This window comes from Eriocheir sinensis, chromosome 30, assembly GCF_024679095.1.
Source record: "Eriocheir sinensis breed Jianghai 21 chromosome 30, ASM2467909v1, whole genome shotgun sequence".
Classification (NCBI taxonomy): Eukaryota; Metazoa; Arthropoda; class Malacostraca; order Decapoda; family Varunidae; genus Eriocheir; species Eriocheir sinensis.
This window is the reverse complement of record NC_066538.1, coordinates 9,657,161-9,671,543: the sequence shown is the minus strand read 5'-3', so window position 1 is coordinate 9,671,543 and position 14,383 is coordinate 9,657,161. Positions and strand designations below refer to the sequence as shown.

General features: G+C 42.9%; 1 protein-coding gene across 1 annotated transcript in view; it reads right to left on the bottom strand.

Moving 5' to 3' along the window:
• LOC127005754 (complement factor H-related protein 4-like) overlaps positions 1-13,979 on the bottom strand; it is a 59,215-nt gene extending 45,236 nt beyond the window's left edge. Inside the window, exons 1-5 of the mRNA XM_050874864.1 lie at positions 13,514-13,979; positions 13,039-13,221; positions 12,504-12,689; positions 10,522-10,713; positions 5,300-5,488 (exon numbers count right to left, since the gene is read on the bottom strand). Coding sequence (XP_050730821.1) covers positions 5,300-5,488; positions 10,522-10,713; positions 12,504-12,689; positions 13,039-13,221; positions 13,514-13,643 — 880 coding nt within the window. The 5' untranslated portion in view covers positions 13,644-13,979. The remainder of the gene's footprint in view (positions 1-5,299; positions 5,489-10,521; positions 10,714-12,503; positions 12,690-13,038; positions 13,222-13,513) is intronic.
• Positions 13,980-14,383: the final 404 nt, after the last annotated feature.

Genomic DNA, 14,383 nt, shown 5'->3' with positions numbered 1-14,383 from the left:
CCCTTAGGGTTCGCTCGAACCCAGGTTAAGAACCACTGGTATAGATAAATGTGCCCCGATGTCTACCGTAACGCTCCACCGCCCTCCCGCACCTTGGATTAATGACGAAGTGAAAAAAGCAATCAGGGAATGAAACAGCGCTCAAAAACTATTAAAAAACAACGGTTAAACTCAACTCTACAGATGAAATTTGAAGAAATCAAGAGGAAAAAAAATATAATTACATCTACAAAGAAAAAATACTACCACCAAGAATTACAAAACTGCAGAAGTAACACAGCCGCAACATGGAAAACCGTACGGAGTGCAATTCCCAGCAGAAAACAAAGCACGACCGCGCTGTCCCTCGGAAACGTAAATGACAAAGTAGAAGATTTTAATAAATTCTTTGTGAGTGTCAGCTTAATGATGTTAACTGAGACGCCAATGAGGTCATGTTCAGCAACTATACCGGGGATTACGTAAGATTGAGTTACAATGTCTGGCTTGTTAGTTATGATTACGTCTAGAAGGGTTGCGGAGGTGGGTGTTACTCTTGGTTTGTCTATGAGTTGTGTAAGCTTATTATTGGGTATGACACATGAGAGTTTACTGTTGGGTAGAAGGAGGTTGTCATTGAGGTCGCCTAGCAAAAAAATGTTTCTTTACGTATGATCATTGCCCGTAGTGTGTCTTCTGTGTAGTAAAAGGAGGTGGAGGAGGCCTTAGGATGTCTATAGAGGCAGCATATAATAATGGAGGGGAATTTCCTACATTATACGTGTATACAGATCTCGTCTATTCCTTCATGCTTTGTTACATCTATGTTTATTGTTGATATTCATCATTTGGCAACATACACACATACCCCTCCACCTTTGCCGCCATCATGTCTGTGTAGATTAAAGTCCGGAATGTGTATGTGAGAGTCTGGGGTGTGTGCGAGTAGCCAAGATTCACTGGCGCATAGTATGTCTGTTTTCCTTTCATTCAGTATTTATTTTTTTTCATCAAGGTTGTTTAGTAGATTTTGTGCGTTGACATGTTCAATAAGAAGGTTTTCTTTTCTTGGTGTGTTCTGTAAACTACCGGCGTCACATTCTTTGCCTTTATCCTAGTAACCAGTGTAGTAATGGCAGTGGCGATCCTTGTGTACGTTTGATTGTACGTGATTAAATTCGCCACAATTAAAACAGCCCACTTTTCTGGGGGCGGTGTCTCTTGGTTGTGGATGTCTGTGTGGCGTATTGTGGTGTGGGTATGGAGTGTTGAGATGTGGGTGTGGAGTGTTGAATTGTGGGTGTGGCGGGATGTGATGTGGTTGTGTAGTGTGTGACGGGAAGTGTGGTAGAGACCTGTAGGTTGTTGTGTGAGATGGGCGCGATGGGACATCGTTGTAGCCACGCCCTCCGCCAGGTGAGTAGGTCGTTGTGTAAGATGTGGTTGTGTAGTGTGTAACGGGAGGTGTGGTAGAGACCTGTAGGTCGTTGTGTGAGATGGGCGCGAAGGGACGTCGTTGTAGCCACGCCCTCCGCCAGGTGAGTAGGTCGTTGTGTGAGATGGGCGCGAAGGGACATCGTCGTAGCTACGCCCTCCGCCAGATGAGTAGGTCGTTGTGTGAGATGGGCGCGAAGGGGCATCGTTGTTGCCACGCCCTCCGCCAGGTGAGTAGGGGGGCGGTGATGAGCTCCTTGGGGGTTCCTTAATCCTGCTCCTTCTTCCCTCCTCCGTCGCCGACTCGTGGCTATTTGCCAGCCTTCACCTGTTTCCAGTTCCTGGTTACTGGTGTTGCTATTGTGGGAGACAGTCATGTTTTCTTGAATGTTTTTTGGTCTCACGAGTAGGGAATTAGCGATTTTTCTTTCAGTATTCACTTTTACTTGTTCCTAATTCACACAGTCAGAAAAGGTTGGGAGATGCCTTGCGGACACTTAGAAGCCTCACTACGCCACTTCTACTCAGGATTGCCACTTGATCTTCTTGTTCCTCATAGCATGTCTTGTCGATTTCCTTTGATAAGCGTCTGAAGTCAGGGTCAGGGTTAACTGTAAAGATGCCATTGTCTTTCGCCGACTTAGCTATGTGTTCGTTGTGGTCGTTTACCATGGCTTGGAGGGTGTCGGATTCGAGGGTAGGGACAAGTAGGCTGATGCATATTTTCATGTTTTTGCGTTTGAGTTCGCTAACTAAAGCCTGGAGGATGTCAAGAATAGCCTCCGGACTGTCATTGTCCTTTAGATCAGATAAGCCATCGTAGACAATGCACTTGTGTGGCTTCCAGGATAAGTTTTCCTGTACCCAGCACTCCAAGAGGTGAAAAGTGGCATTCCTCAGTGTTCTGATTTTACACTTTTCATGTAAGTCGGTAGCCCATATGCTTCTCATGTTGCTGTCACCAATTTTTTTAATTTTATTTTTAATGTATCCGTTTGTACAGTTGTTGCATTGTCTACATTCTATAGGGATGGGCGTGGATTCTGGGCTTCATTTTTCACGAGCCTCCTTGTGTTTTCTTTTGTTACAATATTTTCACTAGAGTTTAATCCGGTGATAGCCTCTTCTAAAGTTTGGACTTTGCTCTCTATACTAGGACAATTTTCAGAGGGGGAAGCGTGAGGTGTATCATTTGTGCGTCTTACCTTGGTGATGGTTAAAATGTTTTCCATAGCCTCTTCCAATTCTTCGATGCGGTTGTTAAGGCTGCATATTGTTGCTGAGACAGCGTCTGTCAGCGGTGGCGGGGGAGGATTTGAGGGGCTTGTCTCCAGCTCTGCCAATCGTTCTGTTCTTGTTTCCAGGGTTGCCAGACGATCAGCTACTTTTGCCGACACTGAATTGACTTTCATGATTTCATTATTTAAGCGTGCTATTTCCGTGTCTTTCTCCTCCAGTTTTTCTTGAGCATTTACCAGTTCATTCGCTACTACTTCGTTTGGTTTCCCTTCGACTGTTGGCTTTGAAAGAGGGTTAATGTGCTCGTGCATGTTGGCTTCACTGTGAGAGTTACAATATTGTGAGTTTTGTGTGAATTTTAAGATTTTTTTCAATTAGCTCATCTTTTTTCACCCACACTTTACTTATTCCAATATCACGACATTGTTTTTGGAGTTCTAGTCTCGTGAAGCTTCCGTTAAGATACTCCTTTTTTAATGTCACTGTTTGCTCTTCGCGCATTGCTGCACTGGGGTCACTGCTTGCCACCACTTCTCGCATTTTACCAATATTTTCTTTTTCACTTGAACTGTTCACTACGCTCTTAGGGCTGGTGATGCTGTTGCTCATTTGTGCCATGTTGCACTGATTCAGGGGAATATGATTTTCCTTTGACAGTGATAGTGGCCTCTGAACCCGACAGGTGTTTAGGCTTAGCACTGGGTTCAGACGGAAGTGGCATGTCGACAGTATTTTTACTAAAGTTTTCATTATTAGGTTCATTATTAGGTCTGCGATAGCGTCGACACTTGCCATGATGAAGCTTCAATTTTTTTTATAAGGAAAACAGAAAAGTGTCGCCTGCCGCTCCCGGCCCGGCGGCTCGAGAGAGAGAGAGAGAGAGAGAGAGAGAGAGAGAGAGAGAGAGAGAGAGAGAGAGAGAGAGAGAGAGAGAGAGAGATTTACATAGATATACAGAAAATCAGACCACAGACCCATGGTCCAGACTTGGTGGTCTGTCCTTAAATCTAAGTGATTTACATTAATCAGAAGACTCCAAAACGTTGCACTTCTACTCTAGTTGATATTAAGTTGAAGGAAGTGACGGTCGAGCTTATTTTTGAAGGAGTCAATCGTGTTACACTGGACCACTGATGGTGGAGGCTTATTCCATTCTCGCACTACAACGTTGGTGAAGAAAAATTTTGTGCAGTCTGAATTTACTTGTCTACATCTGAGTTTTACGCCATTGTTCCTCGTGCGCAGACTGTCATCGATCATAAACAATGTTGATCTGTCTACATTCGTGAAACCATTAAGTATTTTAAAACATTCGATCAGTTTTCCTCGGAGGCTAAGTTTCTCAATAGAGAACATTTTAATTGTAGAAATCCTTTCTTAGTAGGATTTATTCCTCAATGAAGTGATCATTTTCTATTCCCGACTCTGAACACCTTCTAATTTAGCAATATCCTTTGCATGGTGGGGGGACCAAAACTGTACCGCATATTCCAAGTGGGGTCTGACTAAGCTGTTGTAGAGCGGGAGTATTACATCTTTATTCTTGAATACAGAGTTTCTTTTAATGAAGCCCAACATTCTGTTCGCTTTATTTGCTGCATCGATGCATTGCTGTGAGAATTTGAGGTTTGACGCGATTTTGACCCACAAGTCTTTGACGCATTGAACGCTTTTGAGTTTAACGCCGCGCATTTCGTATTCGAACTTCTTATTCCTCGTTCCAACTTGAAGGACCTGGCACTTGTCTACGTTAAAGGGTATCTCCCATCTATCCGACCAAGCTGAAATTTTGTGCAAATCCTCTTGGAGGCTTTGCCTGTCTTCGTCAGTGAGAACCGAGTTACCAATCTTTGTGTCGTCTGCAAATTTACTAATGCGGTTATTGAGTCCAACATCCACGTCGTTGATGTAAATAATGAAGAGCACTGGGCCAAGGACCGAGCCCTGAGGGACGCCACTAGTGACAGGCGCCCACTCTGAGTTAAGAGTTAAGAGAGAGAGAGAGAGAGAGAGAGAGAGAGAGAGAGAGAGAGAGAGAGAGAGAGAGAGAGAGAGAGAGAGAGAGAGAGAGAGAGAGAGAGAGAGAGAGAGAGAGAGAGAGAGAAGGACAGGGAAATTAATGTAAAATGATGTTACTAAGCCTTGAAACAAAGTGAAGTCTAAGGAGGTGGAGGCGGGGCAGTGGGGGATAAGTGGGAGGGGATGTGAACCCTAATGAGGTGGGAAGGAGGGAAAAAGAGAAGGGAGGAAAGGGAGAGGTTATCGGCAAGGAAGGATGTAGGGAGTAAAATTAGCTGGAGAAAAAAATGTGTGTGTGGATGTATGTAAGTGTGTGTGTGTGTGTGTGTGAGAGAGAGAGAGAGAGAGAGAGAGAGAGAGATTTCTCCACACACACACACACACACACACACACTCTCTCTCTCTCTCTCTCTCTCTCTCTCTCTCTCTCTCTCTCTCTCTCTCTCTCTCTCACCTGGAAACTATTTAGAGACGCTTGACAGTCAGCACCCCAAGGGGACCTGGGGTAGAAGGATGACACTGCCATATCTTGTCTCCGTGAATGACAGCTCGAGTTTGGTGTTTTCGAGGCCAATGGCCTCGATAGTACAGGGTCACTCCTAGGTCCTTGTAAATCCTTTCAGCTTACCTTGCACGCAGGTGTCCACGTGGTCCCAGTCGTCTTCCGTGCAGCGGACGAGAGTGGTGGTTTGGGTCAGGTTGTCTTTGTTGCGGTAACCTTCTGGACAATCAAGCCACACCTTCTCGTCCAGTATCCCCGGCTTCCTTTCCACCCAATCGATGGCCAAGTTTCCAAAGTTCGGAGGCTCTCTGCACGCTGGAGAATCAAGAAATGAAAGTCATTACAAATGGGGGAGTCTTTATGAAGGCGATTTATAACCTACACGTAGGTAAATGAAGAATGGAGTAAGGAGAAAATGCATGGAGGTCGTTAGGTTATTCGACTTTCCATAGGAGTCTGCAGGGTGAGCGAGCTGTCTCTAAATGTGCGAGGAAGATAAGCTTGCGTATTTGAAGCTTGTGTCTTTCAAGTAAGGGAGACATGGCTCACAAAGGAACACAAAAAACACAAAGGAAGCACAAACAACAGCAGACCTGATGGTCCTTACGAGGCTGTTTGTAACAAGCTACACTAACTATCTAATGAAAGGTGAAAGATGAAGGACAGCAAAGGCGAAGGTTCCTTCCCACCCCCCCATCCCTCCAGCCAAGGCTGGCGGGAAAAGAAAAAGATCCATGCTGTATGGAAAAAATGCATGGAAATTATGAAGGAAAGAGGAAAGAACTACCACTAACCGGGCGATAAAAACGGACAAGGGAACTATAGTATTCGAAGGAACTAAACGTTATTACCACAATGTGTAATATCTTGGTTGCAAAATACTTGTCTTATTTACTCGTGAAGGCCATAACTGTTGTACTATCAATAATATCACAGGGTAGAGAATTACAAACATTAACGACTCGACTGAAGAAGTGTTTGGCTTCGTGCGATGATAATTTTTTACCACTTATCTTTAAATTTTTATTTCTTTTTGTTCTATTTGATATATTAATTGTAAAATAATCTTCCCCATCAATATCACTGAGTCCTTTAAACATTTTAAACACTTCTATTTGATCGCATTTTTCGTTTTGATATGTGAATAAATTTACTTATTTAAGCCTTTGTTCAGAAGATAAATTTCTGAATCAAGGAATAATTTTTGTTATTCTCCGTTGAACCCGTTCTAACTTTTCTACATTTTTTCTGTAATTTTTCTGTAAAACTGTACACAGTACTCTAGATGTGGTCGAACCAGCGAATTAACAGTTTTAATATTACTTTTTTTCTGATTTATTATTAAAGACTCGTCCGGTAAGCCAACCAATTGTTTCCGGTTTTGACTACCTCTGAACAATGCTGACTGGGCTTTAAATCGCTTGTTATAGTGATTCCAAGGTCCTTTACTTTATATACTGCAGAAAGTTGTTGGCCATTTATTACGTACTGACCGCGATTGTTATTGTTTCCGATGTGTAACACCTTACATTTGTCAACGTTAAGTTTCATTTGCCATTGATTGGCCCAACGTGCAAGTCGATCTAGATCTGATTCTAATGCTTCGTCGAGTGTCGTAGTTACCTTACAAGCGATTTTTGTGTCATCCGCAAATTTTCTATATTTTACAAGTGAGTCCATCATCGATATCATTAACATAAATTAAGAAGAGCATGGGACCAAGTACTGATCCTTGAGGTACGCCGCTTCTGACATCGAGCCAGTTAAATCAAACACCGTTTAGAACTACTCTCTGTTTGCTCTCAGAGAGACAGTCCACAAGCCAATTGTGAATGTTGCCCGAGATACCCTGCGCGAATAGTTTACTGAGCAACCGTATGTGAGGGACCTTATCAAATCATCATCATCATCATCATTTCTTTGACGCCTGCTCCTAGGAGCTCCCACCAGGGGATGGCCACGGCAGAAGAGCTCCCAACTTTCTCTATCCAGACACTCCCTCCTTGCCTGCTCAAAGTTTCTCAAAGATCTTTCCCCCCTCTCCCTAACGTACTCTTGCACCCTATCCCTCCATTTCACTGGAGGTCGTCCTCTAACATTCCCTCCCTCTAGCTCACTCACATACACCCTTCTGGTCATCTTACTCTCCTTCATTAGCTCCATGTGGCCAAACCACTTTAAAAGTCTGTCGCTTCACTTCTTCCACCACTCCACACTTCTTTCCTTCACCCCTGTGACACATTCCAAAACGCTCGTACACACTTTCATTACTCATTCCATCCATTCTACTCACACCACAAGCACTCCTCAAATAACTCATTCCCACTGACTGCACTCTAGACCTCTGACTTTCATTCCAGGCCCACGTTTCACTTGCATATGTGAGGGTTGGTACTATTATTGTATTTCTCAAATCCCTCTTTACCTCCATGCTCACGCTTCTGCCATTATATGATTCGTCCCAAAGACCCTACCACCCTTCTTCCTTGCAATGCCCTTTCTCTTATCTCTCCCTCCGTACCACCATGCTTACACATAACTGATCCAAGGTACTTAAACTCATTGAGTTCCTCCATTTCTTCACCATTCAAAATTATTTTGCATTCTTTTTCACATTCAATTCCCACTCAATATATGGGCATACAAAATCTACAACCTCACTTCTACTTCGCTCACAAACCATCACTTTACTTTTGTTGACATTTACTTTCAGCTTTCTCCTGTTACAGACACTATCAAAAGCACTGACCAAATTTTGTACGTCACTTTCATTTTCTGCAATGAGCATCGTGTCATCAGCAAACAGTATCGAATTTAGTATCCATTTCCTTCCCTCATCGAACATTCTTACTCCAACTTCTCCAACTTTGCCCTTCATTTCTCTAATAACACCATCCATATAAATATTGAATAACCATGGTGACATGACACACCCTTGTCTTAAGCCCACTTTTATCTCAAAATGTTCACTTGTTTCTCCAGTAATTTTGACACATGCAGATGCATCCTCATAGAAAGACTTTATTGCACTTAGCAGTTTTTCTCCCTCACCATAAATCTTTAAAACATCCCACAATGCAATCCAATCGACTCTGTCACGAGCTTTTTTCCAAATCCATGAAGGCAGCGTATAGTTCCTTTCCTTTTGCTATTATTTTTTCTACTACCATCCTGAAGGAAAATATCTGATCCACACATCCCCTTCCCTTCCTGAAGCCTTCTTGTTCTTCACTGATTTTCTCTTCTGGAAGTCTTTGCACCCTCTCTATTATGACTTTTCCATATACCTTTCTGGGTATACTCAGGAGTCTTATACCTCTATAGCTTCCACATTCCCCTCTCCTGCCCTTCCCCTTGTAAACTGGGACAATGATGGCTTTCGTCCAGTCTGCTGGCACCCCCCCCCCCCCCCCTCCCATGCTACTTCACACATCTTGACCATCCATTTAACAACTACATCTCTTCCACACTTCAACATTTCTGCCGTGATTCCATCAATTCCTGCTGCCTTTCCATTTTTTAATCTTTTTATTGCCTGATTTACTTCATATGTTAAACTTCTTTCTTTATATACTCCCCCTCTACCTCTACTCAAAACTGCTGCTGTTGCAGCTGCTGGACGTCCATCCTCAAAATTCATTAAGTTTTTTAAATATTCGCTCCATCTCTCTTTCACAGCTTCCACGTCTTTCAATATCTTTCCATTCTCATCCATAACTTCATTTATTTCACTTGAGGAGATATTTTCTTCATTTTTTTCGTTTTTTACTTCTTTCCAATATGATTTCCTGTTCCTTTTATATTTTTCACTTAGTGTTTTTCCAAAGTCTTCATCAACTCTCTTCTTCCTTTTTTTATCGCTTGTTTTAATTTCATTTTGCATTCTCTATATTTCTTTTTCCTTTCCCTTTTTACTTGCTCAGCCACATTTCTTTCTTGATTTTTCTTAAAAAGTTCCCTTTTCTCTTGTACTATCCTCCTTATCTCTTCTGTCCATCATGGATTTCCTTTTCTTTTTCCATCTCTCACCACTTTCATCCCCAACACTTTTTTTGTTGAAGTTACCATTATTCCTTTAAATGATCCAAAAACTTTTTCAATATTTGTATGATTTTCTACAGTTTCCCATTTTTCACTTAAGGCCTCTGCCATTTCACGTTTATACTCATTTTTTTTTTCCTGTAACTTTTCAGTCTTCAGTATTTCCTCTTTTACTTCACCTTTCTTTTCAAACACCCACTTTTCTTTCAGCTTTAACTTTGCCAGCGCTGCAAGATGGTCAGATCCATCGAACATTCCTCTTACTACATTCTACTGCCACATAATCAATCAATCCTTTTTGCTCATTATCTTCTCCCCTCCTCCATGTGTATCGGTGGATATTCTTGTGCTGAAAGAAGGTGTTCGCTTGGAACATTCACCTCTCACCACAGACATCCACCAGGCACTCTCCATTTTCATTCTTCCCAGGTATCCCCCATTTTCCCACCACATCCATCACACATTCATCACCCACTTTAGCATTCATATCTCAAAAATCAATTATGTTAGTTAAACACGAACATTTACTACGGAAACCATGTTGCGAATCGTTTATTATATTATTTTCTTCGAAGAATTTCACCATATTGTCGCGAATGATAGTCTCCATTAACTTACAAACAATCGATGTCATGCTAATTGGTCGATAGTTTCCTATATGAGACATGTCCCCCCTTTTTGAAAATTGGTGTGACATTTGCTAGTTTCCAATCCGACGGAACTTTTCCACCTGTTAAAGATCTGTTGAATAAGATATAGAGAGCGATTTAAAAATTTTGTTTGATTTATTTTAATATTTTAGGGGTAATTTTGTCTGAACTTGGCTTGGCTTACTTTAATCTTTTCAATTGTGCGTAAAATGTCACTTTTTACAATGAACACGCCATTCAAAAAAATTTCGGTCCTTCTAACCTCCGGCGTTTGAGGTGATAAACACAGGATGCAGGGGTGGGCAAGTGTTGAATAAAGACAGGGATAAGGAATAAAAAGGCATTGGGAACTTTAGGTTATTTGACTTTCCAAAGACGTCTGCAAAGTGAATGAGCTGTCTCTTAAGGTACGAGGAAGGAAAACGTTACTATTTGATGCTTGGCTCTGTTTCATGAAGGGTGAACTGCCTCACACAGGATGTAGGGATGGACAGATTGAATGCAGAAAGGAAAAAGGAGAAAAGGGTTGGGGGTCTTTAGTGTAAATGATTTCCCATAAGCGCCTGCAGGGTGAATGAGCTGTCTCTAAACGTGCAAGGAAGTAAATATGGATATATGACGTTTGGATCTGTTTCACTTAAGGGAGAGCTGCCTCACACAGAATGCAGGGATGGACAGCCTCCCAGCCATCAGGGGTGCAGCGGACGGTGGTGCTGGTCTCATTAAGCGAGGCCTCGTTGTAGTAGTTGTTCATGCATCTGGCGGGCACCTCGTCCCCCAGCCGCCCAGGGTCCGTGTCTTTGTTCCAAAACGCGTGCTCATCCGACAAGTCCGGGTCCTCGAAGCACACTAACACGCGGGAAAGATATAAATTGAAAAGGCGCTGGAACTATAAAAGTTGAAATTCAGAGACCCCCCAAAAAGGAGGGATGGTTAAATTGACATATAAAACTTAACAAAATAAAAATAAAAAATAAAGGTGGAAATTCAATCACAAGAAAACCAATAGCAGTCAAAAGAATATTTAAAAAAAAAAGAAGAGAGAAGTAAGAATTAAAGAGGTCCAGATAGTCATATGATTCTTTAAAATAAGTAATAACTTTCTTTAAAGACATCGTTCGAAATCATTAGATACTTCAAGTCACTGAAGAAAATATGAGGCATCTAGAAGAGAAGGAGCGCGAGGGACAAAGCCGTTTTTTCTAGTTTGCACTGGGAACGGCAGGGTTCACATTCCAGGAGGAACAAGAAACAAGTTGCAAAGGAAAAGCGACCCTCAGCACACCAAATACAAAGTCACTTTCCCCTTGCAACTTGTTTCTTGTTCTTCCTGCGATGTGTAGCCTGCCTTTTCCAGTGTAAACTAGACAAAATGGCTATGTCCCTTACGCCCCTTCTCCTCCAGATGCTTCATGTGTGAAGTAGTTAACAGGGATTAGCTGAAAATAACAACTGTTTTCAATGATATCGTTCGAAATAGTTCGGTAATTTCAGTGGGGGTGCATCACATCTACTACGACACATTTCCTACATGTCACATCTACAACTTTAACAGTTTTCCGAGTAGTGTCATATTTCCTACAGGGATACAGCACATCTACAAACAGGGGAGGCGGTGGCTGAGTGGATAGCGTGACGGCGCCACGTCCAGGACGACGCGGGCTCGCGCCCCGCCCAGTGCCACAAGCTGGGATATTTCACTCACCGCCGAGTGGCCTAAGACTATCCACATGCTGTCCAGAAGACCACCTATCAACCCGGACTCTAGATTCTAGGATCAAAGATGAGCTCCGGAGGGCAGCATAAGCCAATGCAAGATGGCGCCACTATATATAGTTACCTGCGCCACAACGGGCTGACCATACCATCAGGCCCCTCCAAGCAGGCATACCGGTGCCATAGGCGAAAACGTAAAAAAAAAAAATCTATTCAGTCAATTCCTACAGGGCTTCAGTCACATTTGCTACAGATCATAATTCTACAGGTCATATTTCCTACACCACGAAAGGCAGCGTTGCTCTCGAACTTCGGTGCAGCATCTGCTGAAGACGAAGGGAAAAACAGTGGTTATCCTGCCCTGCCGACACGATGGCACCTGTGAAGATTGCATATATATTCTTTGGCAGCAGCAGATAATAACAGCCCTGCAAAATGCCCTAATTATCGTACTACCATTTATGACAGGCTTGAGATATTCATTTAAATGTTTCTTTTTTTTAAATTAATGTGCTCCAGAAATCACATTTAACTTTTTTACACTATAGTCTTATATACATGTCAAAGATAAATTAAACATGAATCATTATATGCTCTTGAATTTTTTTTTTTTTTTTTTTACAGTTTAGTTTTGCTTCCCTTTTGGATTTTCTACGTACTCGCATAATTGTAGGACATATGACAGTATAACTGTAGGAGTTACGTCAGCTGCACTGATTTGTGTAGGAAATACGCTGGGTTCTCAGTTTTTATGTAGGAATTGTGCTGTATGCATGTTTTTGTGTAGTAAATATGACGGACTATATGTAGAAATGTGACATTACTCCATTTTGCGTACTTGTGTAGGAAATATGACTACGGCCCATTTCAGTCACTACAGAACACATGTGAAATAATTAACAGGGAATAGCTTCTTTTCGCACCTTGTTCGCAGGGGGTCGCGTCCTGCCAGCCATTAATGGTGCAGACTACCTTTTGCTGAGTGTCTACGCTGGGGTGCAGGTAGAGGCCTTCGTCACATGTGCCTTGGACGTGGGAACCCTCGGGCCACACTTCGTCAGAACTCCAGTTCGTAGTTCCATTGGCGACTTCAGGTTCTCCCTCGCACACTACGGGAAGAATTGAGGGAGTAATATAGGGTCATATGCTTCAATATTTCAGCGCCAAAGTTTACATATATTTAACAAGGCTTTCGTAAGAAGGAGTTTTGAGCGCTCCCACGGGTAGTTTTGTGACCTTGGTGGTAGTTTTGTAGCTTGACCTTTCTTCTATACCATGAACCTAAAATAACGCTCACTAGAACCAGACGGATTTCATTTGTAGCTTTTGGAAATAGTTGATGTAAGAGTTGGAAGTGTCTAAGAATACTGACCTTACCATTATTACATCATATAACTGAATTTCTCCACATATTTTATCACCACTCACCATATCACCCTTCCCTCAATATCACCTCACCTTTCAAACACCCTTCCGTCTCCTCCCACCCGTCCTCGGTACACGCCACCTCCAGCGTTGAGTTCTTCACGCTCACGAAGAGGTAGTCGTCGATACAAGTGGCCGTGTTCTTTTTGCCTACTTCCCACACGCTGCCCTTCTCCTTTACCGTCGCGTTGCCCACCTCCAGGTCGTCCGGACACACTACCGAGGGGTGCCACAAGGTAAGGGACTGATGTATTTGTTGTAGATTGTTGTATAATGAGTGACTGGAACTGTGTAGGTGTCGTAAGGTAAAGGAGTATTTGGTTAGAGGTTGATTGCTATATTAAGAATGATTGTGTGGTTATTACTACCACTAATATTACCACTTCTACTGCTACTGCTATCACCGCCACCACACCACCGACACTGACCATGCTAGAATTAGTTCGTTAAAGGTGAGGAGGTGGCTATGCATCATTTCCTTTGGTGTCAGTGCGGCTCACAACCTCACCTCGGACGCAGCCTTGTAATTCTTCCCAGCCATCGTCAGTACACGTCATGTTCCGCCTGTCGGTGTTCTCGTTGAGGTCAAAGAACCCGTCGTTGCACGTTACGTTGATACTCTCCCCGACTGTCCACATGGTGTCGCTCCAGTCTGTCGTCGCATTGGCCACCTCGGGCTTGCCGAAACACACTGACCGGAAGAAAACGAGAAATGTGCAGAGGCAGAATGAAATGGTCGGAAACTATATACCACAAAAAAAATAGAAAATGAAATATGACAAAGGCAAAAGAAAAATAATTGCTCAGTGAATAGAGGCTACTAAAGAAGAGGAAACATGGAATGTTTGAACATAAAAAGGAAATAAAAAGAAACGAAAAATGTTCAGGGGCAGAAAGAAGTGATCGCCTACTCTATACGACGAAAAGAAAATCAATCAACGGGGGCATACGCCTGGAGGCGCATCTCATCTCCCACCGTACGACGCCAGGTCAAGGGGTCCCTCATGGCGAGTCTCAATGCAGTCCCTCTTCCCATCATGAGTACCTCTCGGCAGGATTTATCGACTTGTTCAATCCACGAACTTCGTGGGTGTCCTCTTGGCCTCCTCCACTCAGGATTGTCTCCTACAGAGACAATCCGATGAGCAGGATCAGCTTCTGGGTAACGTGCCACGTGCCCGTATACCCGGAGTTGGCGTTGACGGACTATACAGGTAATATATATCGAATCAGTCGCACGGAGTAGTTCCCGGTTTGACACAAAGTCATTCCAGCGATATCCCATGATTCTGCGTAGCCATTTATTACCAAAGACATCAAACCGCCTCTCCAAGTGCCCATTTAGTGTCCACGTCTCACAGCCATAGAGTATGACAGG